We start from the raw sequence: 21205 nt of genomic DNA, 5'->3' as shown, positions 1-21205 counted from the left end.
GGTACACTAAGAGAACTTTTAGAAGGAAATTGGCTGGTAAGTTTATTCCACGCATCTTGGAGAACTTCACACAGTTCTTTTACAGACTTTGGCTGTCTTGTTTGCTTCTGACTCTCCAGGTAACGTCAGACAGCCACAGTGATGCTGAAATCAGAGCTCTGTGGAGGCCATACCAACTGATACCTTATAAAAAATCTAGGGTGCCCAAGACTTTTGCACCGTACTTTATTGCTCTCAACCTAGACTCTGCTACCCAGAGACTTGCTCCTCTCTCCTATCTGGTGGAAGGGGAGGGTGAGAGAGGGATTAGTAATAGGTATAAATAGAAGCAGAGAGAAGACAAGCAGGGAGATGCTGAATTTGTACACAACAATGGAACATTATGTTCAGCACATGAGGATGGTGTGAAGGTCTCACAGAGGAGACAGGAAAGATTTACTGGAATCATTCCAGCAACAGAGGGTTTTATCCAGAAGGTCACACAGCAGAAAATGGGGTTTATTTCCCCAGGAGCCATGAGGGAATTGAGGAGGGGTTCCAAACCTGGGGTCCACGGGCCCCCTCGTTAATGGTCGTGAAACTCTGGTGTAAAGGAGAATTGATGATGAAGTGCACAGAGAAAATCAATTTCCAATCCTAGTTAGCTCATAGATAAGGGGCCATAGCTTTTAATTTTGGGGTTGTGACGAACATCAGACTATGGATATGATCTGAAATTCATAGCCTATTATAGAATAAGGGCTTTGAAAGGCATTTGAACACAGACCCTGGGGGAAAATGTGAAGAGCCGTGAAGTACGAGGGGATGTGAGTGATGGGTTACTACAAACTGCTGCTAACTGAGTGGGAGAAGGGCCTCCATCTGCAATTTAGAAACTGTATGGTGCACTGGTTCCTCAAAAGAAAATAGCAGATAAATATCAAATGAAACTTCAAAAGGGCACAGAAAGAAAAAAATAGAGGCACTGGTGATGGTAACTCAGTGTGTGGAATTGAGCTGAAATGCGCCCCTTGTTCAACTTTGCCCAGCAGCTGAATAATCAGAAGATCAGCAGATGGCCTTCTGGGTTTCAAATAAAAAATGACAAAACAATTTTTATTCTCATGGGGTAGCCTGAAGGCAGCCGATAGCACAGTCTATGTGCATAAGGCACCAGGGACAGTAAATGATCCTTCACACAAAGGCAGAAATGGAGAATTCAAAACCTTGTACATTAATATTTGGCTGCCTGCCTGAATTGGCAGCCCCTCCATCTTAATGGCTGTGAACATCATTTACAGAGTGTGAACCAGCAAGCCACCAGGATCACAGGTAGATGAGGAAAAGACAGACACAGGAGTGAGGTATTGTCTCATACCGTATACGGGAACTCACACTGTCCATTGACTCAACATAGAAGGACATCAGCAATTGTACAGAGCATTGATAGGACACAGGAGTGTCACAGTGATAGGGAGAGGGATAAACAAGGATTTGTAAGTGATGAGGAAAGGAGTGAATAGTGATCAGTGTTTGATGGGGAGAAGGCAAAACAGTCAGCAGTGTGTGATGGGGAGAGGGTTGAACAGTGATCAGTGTGATGGGGAGAGGGTTGAACAGTGATCAGTGTGATGGGGAGAGGGGTGAACTGTGATCAGTGTGTGACGGGGAGAGGGGTTGAACAGCGATCAGTGTATGATGGGGAGAGGGTTGAACAGTGATCAGTGTGTGCTGGGGAGAGGGGAGAACAGTGATCAATGTGTGATGGGGAGAGGGGAGAACAGTGATCAGTGTGTGATGGGCAGAGGGGTGAACAGTGATCACTGTGTGATGGGGAGAGGGGTGAACAGTGATCAGTGTGTGATGGGGCAAAGGTTGAACAGTGATTAGTGTGTGATGGGCAGAGGGGTGAACAGTGATCAGTGTGTGATGGAGGGGGGTAAACAGTGATCAGTGTGTGATGGGGAGAGGGTTGAACAGTGATTAGTGTGTGATGGGCAGAGGGGTGAACAGTGATCAGAGTGTGATGGAGGGAGGTAAACAGTGATCAGTGTGTGATGGGGAGAGGGTTGAACAGTGATTAGTGTATGATGGGTAGAGGGTTGAACAGTGATTAGTGTGTGATGGGGAGAGGGGTGAACAGTGATCACTGTGTGATGGGGAGGGGGTGAACAGTGATCAGTGTGATGGGGAGAGGGGTGAACAGTGATCAGTGTAATGGGGAGAGGGTTGAACAGTGATCAGTGTGTGATGGGGAGAGGGATTAATAGTGATTAGTGTGTGATGGGGAGAGGGATGAGGAGTGATCAGTGTGATGGGAAAGGGGTGAACGGTGATGTGTGTGATGGGGAGAGGTTTGAACATTGATCAGTGTGTGATGGGAGAGGGGTGAATAATGATCAGTATGTGATGGGGAGAGGGTGAACAGGATCAATGTGCGCTGGGGAGAGGGAGAACCGATATAAGTGTGCGATGGGGACAGGGGTAAACATTGTTCACTGCTTGTTGGGTTGAGGGATCAACAGTGAATATTGTATGATGAGAAGAGGGTGAGCAATGATCAGTGTGTGGTGGGGAAAGTAATTGGCGTAGAGTCTTTCAGTATAGGAGCCTTCATCCCTTCACAAAGGTCGCCGTATACCAAGTGGTCTGTGTTACCACCCTCTTTTATAGCTGTGAAACTTGGGTAACCTACAGCCGTCACATCAAGTCCTTGGAGCGCTTCCAAATAAGCTGCCTTCAGCGCATTCTGGGAATTACCTGGCGTGAGTGGGTGCCTTGCACAGGAATACTTGTAAAGACTAACTGCAGAAGTATTGAGGCCATGATCACCCAGCGTCAGCTGCAGTGGCTGGGGCACATGATATGGATGCCCCCATGTCAGCTACCCCGCAGAGTGTTATATGGCCAGCTACATCATGGTTGATGCTCAGCTGCAGGGCCCAAGGAGCGCTATAAGGATCAGATGAAGAATGCTTTAAGGAAGTGCAAGATCAGCCCCGAGGACCTGGAGGATGTTGCTGCTGACCGTAACACTTGGCGACAGCTGTGTAGGGACGGGGTTCATATTCCAGACATGGAAAGAACAACCAGAAAACAGCAGAAGAGAGCCAGGAGAAATGCAGCCATGGTTGCCATCACTACCACCACTACCACATATACATGTCCCACCTGCAATAGAACTTGTGGGTCCAGGATAGGACTGTACAGTCATCAAAGATCTCACCGTTAAAGGAGTGGACGTCATCAGATTTCAATGGACAACCGAAGAAGAAGAAGAAGAAGAAGAAGAAGAAGAAAAAGAAATGACAGTGATCAGTGTTATTGTGAGAGGGTGAACCGTGAGCACAAATTTATGGTCAGAGGTTGAACAATGATTGGTGTGGAGAATTGAGCTAAAAGGGAATCATGGGGGATGGTTGCCACGGGTGGGTGCTGTGCCTCGGGTGGCTTGAGAGTCTCGGGATTGTAGTGTGCTGGCAATTGCCATAAGCTGTGGAATTGATTGTCAGAACGAAACAGCGTTGAGGGCATACTGAGTTGTTGGATGGGTGCCCTGTGTGATTACACTCGCTGGCGGGTCATTAAGATGGGTTCGCTTTACACAAAGGAATGGGTGTCCAGCACTGCATGAGGGACAGGGCCATTTGGGTGAACGCAGTTAGAAAATGGGTGAATTGCTTTGCTTCAAGGGCCTGCTGATATCCAGAGTAGCTGGAGGTACAGGATATGCAGACAAATCGCAGAGACAGATGGGTAATAAGTCACATGGGGCTCCAACTTTCTCAATATTAATTGGTACCCCCTTACCAAGCGGTAGAATAGTTTCATTGTGTCCAGCATAGAATCGAGCCAGTACACAGACAATCTGTCTTGAGGTCAAAACTAGACTAAACCTAATGGAATGTAGCCAACGTAAGGGGAGAAAGGCTTGCATAGAGACTTTCAGATGCAATGGATGGTCAAAATGAATATTAGGGGAAGGTTCATCATTAGATTGGAGACTCACTAAAGCAAAATCTCTTCAGCTATTTACAGGTTGGAACACAGGGAGCAGTGGATAGGATACAAAAGTGAAATTATGAGACTTCAGTGCCATCATGTTCCCATCAGAGTCCAGAGAGTTTCAATTAACACGGGCTACAAAAGGCATTTGGTGGGTACAGAGGAGTAAATACAGGGGTGGCCTTTCAGGTGTAAAATGGTCCATGTAGATGCAGTACTTAAAGGAGCAATGAGGAGGGAAAGGAGGGGGCATAAAATACACTGGCGGGCAGGATTAAGGAGAATGCTAAAGCTTTTTATGAATAGATTAAGGCAAGAGGATAACCAGGGGAGGAGTAGAGATGATTAGAAGTTGTAAATGGAGTCAGAGGACCTGTGCATGGTTTAAATGAAAACTCCACATCTCCATCCATTAAGGAATAGGACATTAAAAGTATCTGGAGATTCAGGGATGGTAGTGAACGAGTTATCATTAAAATGGAGATATTTGACTGTCTTTGCAGGTTTCAAGGTGGATAAATCCCCAGATCCCAGGCTGTGATTCCCCGACTCCTGTGGGAAGCCGGCGAAGTGATTGCTGGGGTCTTGACACGAATTCTTACATATTTGCTGACCGCAGGCGAAGTGACAAATGACTCGAGGACAACAAACATGGCACATTTATTCAAGGAGGAGAGCAGAGATCAGCCAGATAAATACAGACCAGAGAGTTTAACGTCTGCGGTGGGGAAGTTAGTGGAATAAGTCCTGAGGGACAGCATTAATTTAGTTGTGGATAGGCAGAGATTAATCAACGATAGTCAGGCTGGCTTTGTGAGGTGGAGATCCTGTCCAAACAACTTGATTGAATTTTTCAGTGGTATAAAAAGTATTGATGACAGCAATGCAGTTGATGTAGTCTTTGTGGACCTCAGCGAGATCTTTGACAATGTCCCACATGAGAGACTGGTCCAAAAGGTAACAGCCCATGGCATCCATGGGAATTTGGATCCAAAATTAACTGTGTAATAGGAGACAGGAGGTTGCAGTGGAGAGTTATCTTTGCCACTGAAATCTGTGACCAGTAGTGTGCTACAGGGATCTGTACTGGGACCCATACTGTCATTGCATAGGTTAATGATGTGGAAATGAATGTAGGAGGGATAATCAGTAAACTTGCAGATGACACAAAAATTGTTGGTGACGTTGACAGTGAGAACGGGCTTAGGTTACAGAATGATATTGATCAGCTGGCAATACTGGCAGAGCAATGGCAGACAGAATTTAACGTTGATCGATATGATGAACTTTGGGAGGACTAATCTATTAGAGCATTTTGTGAGTCTTGAGGAACAGAGGCACCTTGTTAACCAAGTTCAAAGATCCCTGAAGGTGACAGCACAGGCAGATAAAGTGGTGAAGAAGGTGATTGAGATACTGCCTGAGAGTAAGTGGGACATAGAAATGTTATTCATGATTTATATAAATGACTTCAATGCAAATGCACAAAATTAATCAGTAAGTTTGCCGATGATACAAAATTAAGAGGTGTGAGTTGATTGAGAAGAAGGTTGTCACAGGTTGCAAGGAGATCTTGATCAGTTAGGAAAGTGGGCGTAGGAGTGGCAGACGGATTTCAATACAGTTTAAGTGAGGTGACGCAGTTTGGAAAGTCAAAGCAAAGTCAGACGTACTACAAATGGCAGGGCATTGGGAAGGCATTAGCATTATGTTCTATTGTTCTATGCTCTGTGGTCTATGGTCTATGCTGTCTGCTCTATGTTCTGTGGTCAATGCTCTGTGCTCTATTGTCTATGTGGTGTATGCTCTATAGTCTCTATGCTCTATGTTTTCTTCTCTATGTTCTATGGTCTATGCTGTAAGATCTAGGCTCTGTGTTCTGTGGTCTATGTTGTAAGGTCTAGGCTCTGTGGTCTATGCTGTAAGGTCTAGGCTCTGTGTTCTGTGGTCTATGCTGTAAGGTCTAGGCTCTGTGTTCTGTGTTCTATGCTGTAAGGTCTATCTATGTTCTATGCTCTGTGCTCTAGGTTCTATGCTGTATGGACTATGATCATGGAAATAGAAGTGTATTGTTTGTTTAAAGAAGTGTCACAGGTGCTACCAAAGGTGTTTTATCGAGCACTGGAGCAGGGTCATTATGTTGTAGCTGTACAAATTGTTGATAAGAGGCTGCACTTGGATTACTGTGCACAATTTAGGTCATCTGTTACAGGAAAGATGTGGGTAAACTACAAAGAGTGGTTAAAGATTTATAAGGATGTTGTGAGGAGTAGAGGGCCTGAGTTAAAGGGAGACATTGGCCAGGCTAGGTCCTTATTCACAGGAGAATGAGGAGTGCCCCTATAGAAGTGTATAAAATTATGACCGGCAAAGATGAGGTGGATGTAACAGTCTTATCCTGAGGGAATATAATGCAAATGATAAGACTCTTGGCAGTGTGGAAGATGAGAGATCTTGGGGTCTGTTTCGACAGGACACTCAAAGCTACTGCACAGATTGACAGTGTTGTTAAGAAGGCGTATGATGTGTTGGCATTCATCAACAATAGGATTGAGTTCAAGAGCTATGAGGTAGTGTTACAGCTATATAAGACCTTGGTCAGACCCCACTTGGAGTACTGTGTTCTTGGAAATAGGTAGTAGGGAGATGTCAGGGGTATGTTTTTCCACACAGAGAGTGGTGGGTGCGTGGAATGTACTGCCAGTGGAAGTGGATACAATAGGGTCATTTAAGAGCCTCTTAGATAGGTACATAGAGCTGAAAAAAGTAGAGGGCTATGCTCTAGGCAAATTCTGGGGAGTCTTTAGAATAGGTTATATGGTCGGACAACATAGTGGGCTGAAGGGCCTGTAATGTGCTGTAAATTTCTCTATTCTACGTTTTATAAAAGGGATTCCAAAATTAGGGTCCATAGGTTTAGACTCTAAACTTTAGGGTCAGAAGGAAAGAGAAGGTTCCATAAAGGCAACGTTTTTATACAAATGGGAGTGAGTAAATGGAATCAACCACCAAGGAAGGGCTTGAGGCATTGAAGATAATATCAGCCATGAAGCACTTGGACTTGGAGAGCATGGGATTGGAACAATATAGGCTGCACAGAGGAAATTGGGGCTCGGTGGTCAGCATGGACATATGCTGAATGGCCTGTTTCCACAGGGGAGGGGAAACAGTGGAGTGGGTAGAATCTGAATGTACAATGTTTGGTGGTATGCATAGTGAGGGCAAGCTAGAGTCTGGTACCCTGGGATCACGGCGTGTGGAGGTGGCGGAATCACACCATGTCGGTGGGGGAGGGAAGAAATCACACTGTATGGGGAAGGGGTAAATCCATGTGGTGGGGGGTCATCATCTGTCTGGGGGAGCAACAATCTGTGTGTGGGGGGGTCATTCCGCGTGGGTGGGTCAATCGGTGTGGGAGGGGTTTCATTCGGTGTAGAGGGTCAATTCATTTGGAGGTGTAAATCTGTGTGTGGGGGGGGTGTAAATCCAGGTGAGGAGAGGGGTAAATCTGTGTTTGGGAGGGGAAAATCCATGCGGGGGATCAATCCTTATGGGGTGGGGTCAATCTGTGTGGGGGGATCAATCTGTGTGGGGTAATGCCATTCTGTGTAGGAGGGGTCAATCTGTGTGGGGGATGGGGTTCAATCTGTGTGAGGAGGAGGTCACTTTGTGTGGGTGGGGGTTCATTCCATGTGGGCGGGGTCATTCCGTGTAGGAGGGGTCAATCCACATGGGGGCGGCGAGGTCAATCTGTGTGAGGGGATCAATCCATGTGAGGGGGGAATCTGTGTGGGGAGGGTTCATTCCGTGTGTGGGGGGGTTCATTCCATGTGGGGGGGGGGTAGGAGGTCAATCCATGCAGGGGTGGGTCAATCTGTGGGAGGGTGTAAATCCTTTTGGTGAGAGGGGTAAATCCGTGTGTGGGGGGAGGGGTCATTCCATGTCGGAATGGTCAAACCATGTGGGGGAGGGTAGGTCAATCCTTGTGGGGGTGGGTCAATCCGTGTTTGTGTGTGGGGGTCATTCTGTGTGGGAGTGGCAATCCATGTGGGGGGGTTCGTTCTGTGTGTGGGGAGGTCAATCCGTGTGTAGGGGAATGTCATTCCGTGGGGAGGGGGCAAATCTGCGTGGAGTGGGGGTAAATCTGTGTGGGGGTGGGGTCATTCCATGTGGAGGAGGGGGTCAATCTGTGTGGGGGGGCTCAATCCATGTGGGGGGGTCAATCCATGCGGGGTGTGGGTAAATCTGTGTGGGGGTGGGGTCATTCCATGTGGAGGAGGGGGTCAATCTGTGTGGGGGGGCTCAATCCATGTGGGGGGGGTCAATCCACTCGGGGTGTGGGTAAATCTGTGTGGGGGTGGGGTCATTCCATGTGGGGGAGGGGGTCAATCCATGTGGGGGGGTTTAATTTGTGTAGGGGTCAATCCGTGTGGTGGGGTTTAATCCGTGTGGGGGGGTCAATCCATGTGGGGGGTCATTCCATGTGGGGGGGGTCATTCCATGTTGGGGGGGGTCATTCCATGTAGGAGGGGTCATTCCATGTAGGAGGGGTCAATTCGTGTGTGGAAGGGGGAGGTCAATCCATGTAGGAAGGGGTCATTGTGTGTGTGGGGTGGTCATTCTGTGTAGAAGGGATCAATTCGTGTGGGGGGAAGGTCAATCCATGTGGGGAGGTCACTTCGTGTGGGGGATTAATCTGTGTGGTGTGGAGGTTCATTCCATGTAGGAATGATCAAACCCTGTGGGGAGCAGAGAAGGTCAATCTGTGTGGGGGGTGTCATTCCATGTGGAGTAATGCCATTCTATGTAGGAGGGGTTAATTCGTATGGGGAGAGGGGAGGTCAATCCGTTTGGGGAGGCAATTCGTATGGGGGGGAGGCAATCTGTGTGGGGGTCATTCCATGCAGGATAATGTCATTCCATGTAGGAGGAGTCAATCCGTGTGTGTGTGGGGGGGAGGTCAGTCTGTGTCGGGGGGGGGTCAATCTGTGTCAGTGGGGGGTCAATCTGTGTGGGTGGTAGAAGAGAGCCGGTGAGTGGTGTTGTTGTGAGCTCTGTGTTTAATGACCAGGTAGGGTGGTGCGATTGGACTGTATAGGGGATACCAGGGGGCAGAGTGGGAGCAGATGAGTAGTGATTCCAGTGACAGTTTGGTGTACTGAGGCTGAGCTTTGTCGCTCTCTCGGATTAACAGGTAATGGGCTAACTGAAGCTGTGTTGGCAGCAATGATAGCTCTGTGTTTTATGACCATTTAGGGACGTGGGATTGGACACTGTAGGGCTGGATCACAGCGTGTAGGGGGAGAGGGAGAGCAGGGGAGAGGGAAAACCAGGGAGAGGTGAGCTCTGTCACTCTATTACACTTACAGGTAATGGGCTGATTGCAGTTGTGTTGGCAGCAGTGACAGCTATGTGTATAATGAGTTCTCAAGGGTGAAGAAGTGCTGTAGCAAATTGTGTAGGCGCGCAGTTCACAAACCCTGCAGCGTGTCACAGACAATTAATTGAACTGCTTGGCAGAAAAGATCTGCTAATAAAGCCATAGAGCGAATTTAACAATGTATAGTGGGCAAAACCGAAATTTATTCGTGCAATTTCCGTGTCTTTTCACTGAACCACACTCTGCAAAACAAGAGCAGTGTCCCAGGAGACAAGCAGACAGCTATAAGGCAGCTTTAAATTCCACGTTTAATAAATGCTTCCCTCAAACCAACGTTAAACAATGCTGAAGCTTCCTGCAGCCAAGAATCCGAGGGGGATGAGTGTGCACACATTCTTTACCTAAGGGTCGCTGATTCTTGCTGACCATCTCCTCCTGCCACACACACTGCTTCCTCTTCCCCGCCCACCGTAGACACAACAGTACATTTCAAAACCCCACTCCCATTCCCATCATTCCCACAAAGCCTCTACACACACCCAACGTCTCCTCTACCCTCAACTTTGCTTACACACTTGTGTAGACGACGATTCTGGCCATCATCCCAGCCACACCTCATCAATCTCTGTTATCCCTCAGTACTCCAGCCACTCCCCAAACCTTAACCCCTCCATAGCAGTCCCCATGAGCTTAGCTGAGATGAATCTTCTCAACTCATGTTTGGAAAAACATGACCTGATTAGGGATAGTCAGCATGACTTTGTGTGGGGGAGGTTATGTCTGAGATTTCTGAGGTGATTCAGGATAGGGCAGTGGATATTGTCAATATGGGCATTTGACAAGGTCCCCTATGCTGGTCACATGGGATCCATGGTGAGTCATGGAAGCAGAGTCATATAGCAGGGATAAGGCCCTTTAGAAGCTACTGTAGAGCATCTGGTAGATGGTGCGAACTGCTGCTGTGGCAGTGGTGGAATGAGTGAACAGTTGTGGATTGGCTGCCTGTCAACCAGTTTGGTAGATTGAATTCAAATACAGATTGTCCGCAGAAAACAGCGGGTAGTGGTGGAGGGCTGTTATTCCGGCTGGAGGTCGGTGCCACAGGGATCAGTGTGAGGGCTCTTGTTCATGATATATATCAATTACTTGGATGAAAATATCTAATGAGCAAGTTTGCAGATTCAAAAATTGGCAGAATGTGTATAGTGAGTAAAGATGTGAAAGGATACAGTAGGATATAGATCACATAAAACTAGGAACAGGCCCTTGGGCCCACAATACTCTGCCAAATTACTGTAAATTAACAATCAATTGGCCACCTCAACAAATCTCTTCTGCTTACACAATGTTCATATTCCTCCATTTTCCTCACATGCGTGTTCCTATCTTACCATCTCTTGAAAGTCCCGAATGTAACTGACTCTGCCATCATGCCAGGCAGTGCATTCCACTCACTGTGTAAAAATCCTTCCTCTCATATCACATTTGAAATTACCTCATCTCATCTTAAATGCATATCCTTTGGAATCAGACATTTCAACTCTGGGAAAAAGACATTCTCGGTCTAATTTGTCTATGCCTCCCATAATCTTATAAACCTCTATCAGATCTCACCTCAGATTCTTCCACTTCAGAGTAAACAACTCAAGTTTGTCCAACCCCTTGAGGGCACATGCCCTTTAATCTCGGCATGCTAAGCTCCATCTGCATGGAGCCTTGATATATATATATTTATACAGTCTGTAACATCAGAAAAACAAACCTTTACCCCCTGCTGTGGCAGGAGTGATATTGCTCTCTCCCTTGCCAGTGTGAGAGAAGGCCTGTGGAGAAACTGGTGTTGGGATGGACATGGTCTCTGGGACTTGCTATTGCTTGGTGGGTGGTTAGAGTTGGGGGGGGGGGTTGGGCTGATGCTTTTTGCTGGAACAAAAGGGGGATAGGTTGATGTTTTGTTGTGGTTTGTGCTTGGGAGGGAGTGGAAGGCTTTAGGGTTTTAACATTTTTCTGTCATTCATTCTTAGGGTTTTTTCTCTTCTCTGTTTCGTGGATGTCTGTGAAGAGTAAGGATTTCAGGTTGTATAATGAATCCCTGACATTAAAAGGAACCACTGAACTCAATGTCTCAGCTAATAAATTTGACATTTGTGTCAATCAGAAATATAAGTAGAGAAATGGCAGATGGGAGTTCAATCCAGACCAGTGGGAGGTCAAATGAAAAAGGAAAATACTCAATAGATGCCAGGAACCCTTGAAGCATTGATGAACAGAGAGATCTTGGGATCCAAGCCGTCTGAAAGTGACAACACAAGTGGACAGGGTGCTAAAGCAAATGGCACGCTTGCCCAACATCGAGTATGAGAATCAGGAAGTTATGTCGCACCTCATTATGTGCCACAGTCCTGGGGAGTCATCAGATTGCGCAGAAGGAGAGTGAATTCAAAAGGAGCGAGTGGGGGCAGCAGGCACATATATGTAAAACAGCTCCTGAGGAATTGTGCATAATTAGGCACTTGGCATGGGCTAGTAAAAAAAAGTTAGCTTTAAGCAGGGCAGCCATTGTGGGAGCGGCCATTGTGTGAGTGGACCAGTGTTGGAGTGGGCAGTTGAGGCTTTGGCTCATCGAAGAGAGGTAGATGATTTAAAAAAATATTTATTTATTCTTTCTTATTGCACACTTAGATCTGTGGGGATACCAGACAGGATAATGGAATGGGACACGGAAAGACAGGGAGACTTCCAGTGTCTTTAACAACTACACCTGCAAGAAGATAGAAGGGACATACAGGGAGGAAGTTACACCCAAGGGGCTGGACACAGGTAACTGGGTGACCATCAGGAAGGGAAAAGGGATAGACAACCCATTCCACTTAACAAAAGGTATACTGTTTTGGATACTGTTGGAGGGAGAGGAGCTAGCAAAGAAAAGCCACAGCAGTCAGTCTCTGGTACCGATTCTGGCTCTGTGGCTCAAAAAGGAAGTGGGGTGAAGAGGAGAGTTGTAATGAGAGGAGATTTATTGGTTAGGCGAACAGAAAGGAGGTTCTATTGATATGAACAAGATTCTCAAATAGTTTGTTGCTTCCCAGGTGCCAGGGTCAAGGAGATCTCGGATTGAGTACAGAGCATTCTTAAGTGGGAGAGTGATCAGCCAGAGGTCATGGTCCACGATGCACCAATGATATTGGTAGGATGGGTGAAAAGGTCCTCAAAAGTGAATTTAGAGAGTTTTGTGGTACATTAAAGGACAGGACCTCCAAGATTGTGATCTCAGGATTGCTACCCGTGAAGCCAAAATTAAGAAGATCATACAGTTTAACATGTGGCTAAGGAGTTGGTCCAGGAGGAAGGGTTTCAAAGTTTTGGATCATTGGGGTCTCTTCTAGAGAAGGTGGGACTTGTGCAGAAGGGACTGTTTGCATCTGAACTGCAGGTAAATTAATATCCTAGTGGAAAGGTTTGCTAGTGCAGTGCTACTGTGGGTTGGGGTTTAAACTAGAGTTGCATAGATTTGGGAACCAGACTGCCAGGACAGATAGTGAAATGGCTGTGGCGAAATACGTTGATGAACCATACAAAATCAGGAATTAACGGGTTGAGTATAGTGGGGCTACTGGTCTGAGCAGCATATATTTCAATGCAAGCTTTGGTTGCAGGTGGCACAGGAATAGCAGCTCAATGTTCGGGGATTCCATTGTTTCAGGTGTAATAGAGTGGGAAGAATTAAAGGGGAAGGGAGGCATTATCAGTCAGGAAAAGTGTCACAGCTGTGCTCAGTCAGGACAGATTGGAGAGCTATCTACAAAGGCTTTATGGGTAGAACTGAGAAATAAGAAAGGTATGACATGGTTGAGAATATATTATGGACCACCTAACAGTCCGCAGGATTTAGAGGAGCAAATTTGTAGACAGATCGCAAACTGTTGTAAGAAACACAAATTTGTGATAGGTGATTATAACTTTCCACATATTGACTGGGTCTCCCATACTAATTAGGGGCTTGATGGGAAAGAGTTTGTCAAATATGTTCAGGAAATTTTCCTTAATCAGTATGCAGAAGTCCCAACTAGAGGCAAAGGTATACTTGGTAAGTGGAGCGGGGTGTATATCCCTAAACAAGTGTATGTAAATATGGAATAACAGAGTGCCACGTGGGTGGCGAAAAGTGAAAATGTAAAGACAGCAATGGAAACAGTTGTAAAAGATTGAAAGTCATTGAATGGTTTATTGTAGATAATTTATTTTTGAATAAAGTATATTTAGTTTAATAAAAAAAATCTTGGTAAATGGGAGGTGTCTACAGAATTGTGGCAAAGCCGCTGCAAGGTCATATGATCTTATATAGATTATAGAGGAGGAGGTGTTGGCTGTCTTGAGGCAAATTAGGGTGGATAAATTCCCCAGGACCTGAAAAGGTGTTCCCTCAGACCCTGTGGGAATTTAGTGCAAAAATTGCACGGGCCCTACCAGAGATATTTAAAATATCATTAACCATAGGTGAGGTGTTGGAGGATTGGAGTATAGCTATTGTTGTTTTGTTGTTTCAGAAAGGATCTGGGTTCTTTGTTATTTGACATCTATCTCAATGATCTGAATAATAATGTGGTAATCTAGATGATAATAAGGTAAACTGATCAGCAGATTTGCATTTGACACCAAGGTTTGGAGATCTAGTGGACAGCGAGGAAGACTATCGAAGCTTGCAGCAGGATTTGGACCTGCTGGAAATATGGGCTGAAAAAAGAAAGATAGAATTTAATGTAAACAAATGTGAGGTGTTGCCCTTTGGGAGGACAAACCAAGCGAGGCATTACACAATGAGTGGTAGGGCACTGAGAAGCACAGTAGAACAGAGGTATCTGGTAATACAGGTCTATAATTCCTTAAAAGTGGTGTCACAGGTAGATAGGGTCATTAAGAAAGCTTTTGGCACACTGGCCTTCACAAATCAATGTATTGAGTACAGGAGTTGGGATGTTATGTTGAATTCGTATACAAAGTTGTTGAGACCTAATTTAGAGTATTGTGTGCAGTTTTGGTCACCAACCTACAGAACAGAGGTAAATAAGATTGAAAGAGTGCAAAGAAAATTTACAGGGATGTTTCTAGGACTTGAGGAGCTTCCTCTAGAGCAGTGGAGGTCAATGAAAGTTTATAGGATTATGAAAGGCATAGATAAGGTAGACTGCTGGCATTTTTTTCCTAGAGTATGAATGTGAAATACCAGAGACCATGCATTGAAGATGAGGGGGAGAAAGTTCAAAAGGGATGTGTGGAGAAGATTTTTGTTTTACACAGAGAGTGGTAGGTTCTTGTGTGTGCTGCCAAGGGTGGTGGTAGAAACAGATACGACAGAGGGTGGTGATTTTCCAAATGAAGCTGCTGGAGAACATGGTGGTGGCAGATAACATTGCAATATTTAAAAAGCACTTGGATAGTAAAGAGAGATATGGTGCAAGAAATGGGATTAGTATAGATAAATATCACAGTTGGCATTGATGTGATGGGCCAAAGGGTCTATTTCTGTGTTGCACAAACCCATGACTATCTTTAACTGTAAAATCAAATGTTCAAAGGTTCATTTTATTGTCAAAGTCGACATGTACAATACAACTCTGATACTTGTCTTCTCCAGATAGCCAGAAAATCCTGTACACTTGTTGGGATTAAATGCTCTGCCCAATTTTCCATCTAATCTGTACTTTTCTGTAGCCTTCAACAACCTTCTTCATTATCCACATAATCACCAAATTGCATGTCATCTGTAAACTTAGTTATCAAGGTTCCTATTTTCACATTCAAGTCATTAATAGTATCTATTTACTAATAACAAGGGTGCCAGCTCCAATCCCATTTGTCACAAACAGAAATGGTTCTTCGAGCACCATCCTCTGCCTCCTGCCAGTTTTGGATCCAATAGCCAGCTTTTAACTGTGCTCATTGCCATGCCAGCTTCCCCTCTGATGATCAACACTTGCCAGATTTGGCTTCCTTTCTGGTTCATCTTGCTTCAGCATTAAGAGCAACAGCATGGTGCACTGGGTTGTGCCGTTGCCTCACAGTGCAGGGATTGAGGCTGATCCTGAATTCTGTTGTCTGCCTATTCTCCCTGTGGCTGTGTGAGTTCTTCCTGCGTTCTGCTTTCCTCCCACATTCTCTAAATGACTGCTCGCACGGTAATGGCAAAAAGAACTGACTGGCTTTTGGGGGGCAGGTGTGAGAGAAAATAAGCTTCAAGGGCAACGGGATGGGTCTTCAGAAGCCGCATGGATCCAATGGGCCAAGTGGCCTCCTTATATGTTGCTAAACGAGTAGGCCATTCCATCTTCATCATTCCATGACCTCCCTGCTGCTTTCCCACTCCGAGACACCCAGAGATTCATGTATCTGTGTCTGGATGCCAGTGAATTCTTACAATCCTTGGCTGAGTAAATACAAAGATTCACCACCGTCCAAGTGGCTCTAACTCCAACAATTCACCACTTTCATACCTGCTCCTCAATTCCTCCAATTGTTTGTTGTTTTAGTTTAATGATCAGCATAATTTCTCATGTGTACTGTACATCAAAACACAGTGAAATGCATCGACAGAGTCAAATCAAATCAGCAAGAATTGTGCTGGGCAGCTAGCAAGTATTGACATGAATCCAGTGGGAACACAGCAGGCTCACAACTCACTAATCATAACCGATATTTGAAATGTGGGAGGAAACCGAAGCAACTGAAAGAAACCCATGCAGTCACGGGGAGAACGTACAAACTCCTTACAGACAGCAGTGGGAATCGAACTGTAATCGGCAATTGCTACCGCAGTAAAGCGGCAATCCTGGCGCACCATGTCTGTGTTCCCCCACATCGCCATCATCCAATCTCTTGTGTCTGCAGCTCTCTACTATACCATTGCCTGCACAGTTCACCAAATTCATGTTGGGACTGCAGATAACTTCTGCAGCAGACATCACAGTGTTGACAACTGCCATGCACTTGCTGTGTCCCCTCAGCTCCTACTGCCGCCCTTGGGGTGAGAAGGGGGAATTGCACTTCATCATTGACAGGAAGCCGTCTCCTGGATGCAGCAATTCCAACCCCGTAGAGTCCGTCAGACTGACAAGCCTCTGGAAGGGGCTGCACACTGAAAGTCTTCAGTTAACCTACCCCGAGATCATCACCGCTCTTGCCCCGCGTGTACTTACCGACACACCTGAGGGCTGAAGAACAGGTTCTGCCAGGAGCGACACAGGTACTTAGAATGATCAATTATACGAATCCAATCAAGCTCATCCATTGACACTTCGATGTAGTACGAATATGATCTAGAGCAGAAAGAGATTCATTATACACACTGCGATGTCAAGGCTGCACAGAAAGCTCTAAATTCCACATTGGTAGAGCAACGGTTCCACACACCATTGTCTCACTGTGTATAGGAAAGCCCTTAGTCCAGACAAAGTGCTGTCTGTTCCTTCTACAGCTCCTCAACCACACTGTCTCCACAGCATTCATCAATCCATACTCCATTAGCCCCATGCCAAACAACATTCCATCCTCCACCTGCATCCAAACCGTCTCACTGCACCTTCTTGATTGAAGTCCCCAGCAACACACCACCCAAGGAAGCACTGGCTGCCAACTGACGCAAGGCCCACAGGAATACCCGGAAACAAACGAAGACACAATCCATGGGATTACCTCACCACACAACCAAAGGGAATACCTGGTCACACACCAACACACAGTCCATAGGAATACATCACCTCACGCTGACACACACCACCAACAGGAATTCCCGGCCAAATACTGACACAAACAGGTCATGAGAATACACAGATCCATACACTGACACACTGTCTACAGGAATCCCTGGCCACACATCAACACTCGCCACCCATGGGAATACCCACTCTCACTCTGACACACAGCTCATTGAAATCTCTGACCACATCAACATCCGCCACACACAGGGATACACAGCTTCACACTGACACACAGCCCACAGGAATCCCTAGCCACACACCGGCACATACTACCCACTGGAATTCCCAGCCACACACCCATACACACAGGTCATGGGAATACACAGCCACACAATGACACACATCGCCCATGAGAATCCCCCGACATACACTACCCACGGGAATATCCCACCACACATTGACACACAGCTGACGAGAATACCACAGGGCACAGACTTGCACGGGAATACCCAACTGTACAATTGTAATGCCCTGATTACGAATTCTACTGTTCTGCTGTAGATTTTTTTTCATTTTAGCAGTTTTCTGCAAAAGCAGTGTATCCTGCTGGTAGAATGTTTTGGTTTCAGCTAAAGATAAGAAGCCCTGCTGTTCAACTTAGGAATGTTGTGTCAGCCAATCAGGATGGTGGAATCAGAAGAAGTTCTAGAGAGCAGGGAAGTGGGAGATTTGTGATGGTCAGTAGTTTGGTTCGGGGCTTTTGGGAGTGTGGCAGAGAAGGGAAGATGTCGCAAAATGCTGTTGGACTCTTCTGTCCTGATGAAAGGTCTCAGCCCAAACATCAACTGTTTATTCATTGCCATAGATGCTGCCTGTCCTGCTGAGTTCCTCAAGCATTTTGTGTGTATTGCTCTGGATTTCCAGCATCTGTAAAATCTCTTGTGTCTATCACAGGATGCAGCAGAATATGGATCGGTTAGAGATATGGGTGGAGAAAAGGCAAATGGCGTTTAATCAGAGCAAATTGGTGTCTATGTCTACAGCTTACAAAAAAATAACTACACAGGTAGATTAGCTTGTAAAGAAGGCATATGGCAGGTTTCCTTGGTCAAGCTATTGAGTATAAGAGCCAGAAATTCACGTTACATCTGTATAAAAATCTGTTTAGGACATACTTAGAGTATCATGTGCATTTCTAGTTGCCTCCATTACAGGAAAGATGTGGCAGATTTGGAAAGGCTACTGATGAGGTTTACCAGAATGCTGCTTAGATTAGGAGGTATGAGCTACATAGACAACTTGTTTTCTCTAGAGTAACAAAATCTAAAGAGAGATCTGACAGAAGTTTGTAAAGTTGTGAAAAGGCTTAGATATTCAGAATATTTTTCCTTGGTTAGAAATGCTAAGTACTGGAGAACAAGGGTTTAGTATCAAAGTTTAAAGGAGCTGTGTGGGGCAAGATTGTTCATTTATTTACACAGTGTGGTGGGTGCCTGGAAGGATTATCAAGAGCAATGGTGGAAGAAGATAAGATTGTGGTACTTCAGAGGCTGTTGAACAGACACACAAATAACGCAGGAAATTAGAGGACTGTTGATCATGGACAGGCAGGCGTAGTTTAATATGGCCTCATAGTCAGTGCAGACGTCCTGGACCAAAGGGTCTGTTGCTGTGCAGTTCTATGCTCTATTAATTTGTAACCTCCATTAGTTACTCCTCACTCTCCACTCAAAAATAAAAACAAAATGCAGCTTCTTCACTCTGTTTTCATAAGTGAAATGTTCCATGCTAGGCAGCAGCCTGGTGAATCTCCTCTCCTAAGGTGCAACTGGTCTGAATTGTAAATAGGTGATTACTGTGCAAAATGGGTGAGATACCCAGACTGTGAATGGAATGAGTCTGCAGCACTGATTGGCCTCCCCCTGTGCTCTACACAATGCAGGTTGTTCAGAAATGCTTGTTAACTTATTACCCTGATTATGCTTCCTCAGGTTGTGTAGAGGCCTCCCACTAGTAGCTGTGATAGACAGCACCGTATAAACAAGAGGAATGTAGTAATGACTAGAGACTGGAACAGACAGTTTCGTCCCAACAATTTTGATGAATTGCTGGAATGGACTTCCAGATCAGTATATTGAGCCAGCTGATTATTTGAGATTGAGTTCTATGCAATGCAAACAAGTTAATTCATAATCTTGTTGTAGAGGGGCCCTTGGGGAAAAAGCATCCTTAGTACGACAGAATTATATAATATTCAACCAGTGCTTTCAATCTATACAAAGGAAACTATGAAGCATACATTGGCTGGGAAGTTACATTAAATGATATGCCAATGGATAGGCAGTGGCTAGGTCTTAAAGAAATAATGCAGGATCTGCAATAATACATATTTCTTTATGGCACAAAAACAACAGTAAGCGTGGTGCAATCATTTATAGATTTGTACTGTTCAACTCATCCATGGATTACAGGAAAAATTAAAGACAGAATTAACTCTAAGACAGTGGATTATAATGCTGCCAGAAATAACAACAGTGATAAGAATGATGGAATCACAGAAATATTGAGCTCAGAAACTGCCCAACTCATCCACGCTGACTGTTATACCTATCTACATTAGGACCATATCCCTCTGCACCTTTTCTATCTAAGTCCCTGCTCAAAACCACTTGTAGTTGTATCTGTCTCCACTCTCATACAAAAGCTTGAGGACATACTCCACCAGGCTTAAGGACAGCTTTTATCTTGCTGTTTTCACATTCTGTAATGCTGCAGCAAATTTTCTGTAGATGTAAGTTTGAGATAGGACAATAAATTTGACATGGACTCAAACCTGAATGGACCTCTCATCTGCTAAAATCTGAACTCCTGATTATCTCGCTGTGGCCCTTGCACTTTATTTGTCGAACTACACTGTACTTTCCATAAAAGAGTTGTTTCGTTGTTCCTTAATGGGCAGCATTTTTGCTGTTTCCATAGCACTTGACTTTTTTTTAATATGAGGCAGAGTTGTTTGCTCAATAGATGGAACGTGTGCAAAGAGCCAGCTGCATTCGAACTCGGGACTATTTGCCATGAGCTCCAGTGCTGATGCCACTATACCACCGGCTGACAAACTTCCGTATATCCTGAATTCTGATTTTGTTTTACTACCTTGATGTATTAATGTATGGAATGATCTGCTTGGATGGTACACAAACATAAGTTTTTCACTGTATCTCAGTACAGGTCACAACAATAAACCAGTTCCAATATCTCCTCTGGCAGCTATTTCACATATTCACGACCCTCAGCCTGACAATTGAACTCTTCATATCTCCTTTACACTTCTCCCCTCCTACTTTAAACCTGTGCCCTCTAATACTATACAACCTTGCCCTGGCAAAAATAAAATGATTGCAACTATCTTATTCATGCCTTTCAGAATTTTATAAAGGTCACTCCTTTATGCTCCAGGGTGAATGAATCCAGCCAATCTAATCTCTCCTTTGAACTCGATCTCTCCATTCCGGGTAACATCTTTTATAAACCAAGCTGATCCAATTCCTCCTTCGAACTCAATCTCTCCGTTCCAGGTAACTTCTTTAATAAATTCAGCCGATCCAATCTCTCACAAACAAGAGAAAATGTGCAGGCACTGGAAATACAAGTGAAACATTGAAAATGCTGGAGGAACTCAGCAGGCCAGGCAACATCTAAGGAAAAAAGTACAGTTGACGTTTTGGGCTGAGACCCTTCAGCAGGACTCGTTCCAATCTCTCCTTTGGACTCAGTCTCTCCATTCCAGGCAATATTATGGTGTATCTCTTTTATACACCCTGTTCCTACCACATCTTGCTGTAGTGAGACCAGAACTGCACGTAACGCTCCAAGTAAAATCTAACCAATGATTTACCACACCTTTGCTGTACTGTGACCAGAACCTTTGAGAGGGAGAAAATCACATGTATCAGTATTGCAATGGAATAAAGGGAATTACAGAGGAATGAGAGAGCAACTTGCCCAGGTGGATTGGAGGAGGATACTGGCTGGGATGACAGCGGAGCAGGGATGACTGAAGTTTTGGGGAATAGTTCACAAGGCGCAGGATAGATATGTTCTCTAGAAGAAGCAGTTTTCAAATGGCTTACAAAGGAAGTTAAGGCCT

General features: G+C 45.2%; 1 protein-coding gene across 3 annotated transcripts in view; it reads right to left on the bottom strand.

Annotated features, from left to right (window-relative positions):
- Positions 1-21205, bottom strand: part of btbd9 (BTB (POZ) domain containing 9) — a 129068-nt gene that overhangs the window by 60572 nt on the left and 47291 nt on the right. For all 3 annotated transcript variants that reach the window (XM_059983070.1, XM_059983071.1, XM_059983072.1), the window contains exon 6: positions 16558-16677. In XM_059983070.1, the coding sequence (XP_059839053.1) occupies positions 16558-16677 (120 nt within the window). The remainder of the gene's footprint in view (positions 1-16557; positions 16678-21205) is intronic.

This window comes from Hypanus sabinus, chromosome 10 (assembly GCF_030144855.1).
Source record: "Hypanus sabinus isolate sHypSab1 chromosome 10, sHypSab1.hap1, whole genome shotgun sequence".
Taxonomy (NCBI): Eukaryota; Metazoa; Chordata; class Chondrichthyes; order Myliobatiformes; family Dasyatidae; genus Hypanus; species Hypanus sabinus.
This window is presented reverse-complemented; position numbering and strand designations above follow the sequence as displayed.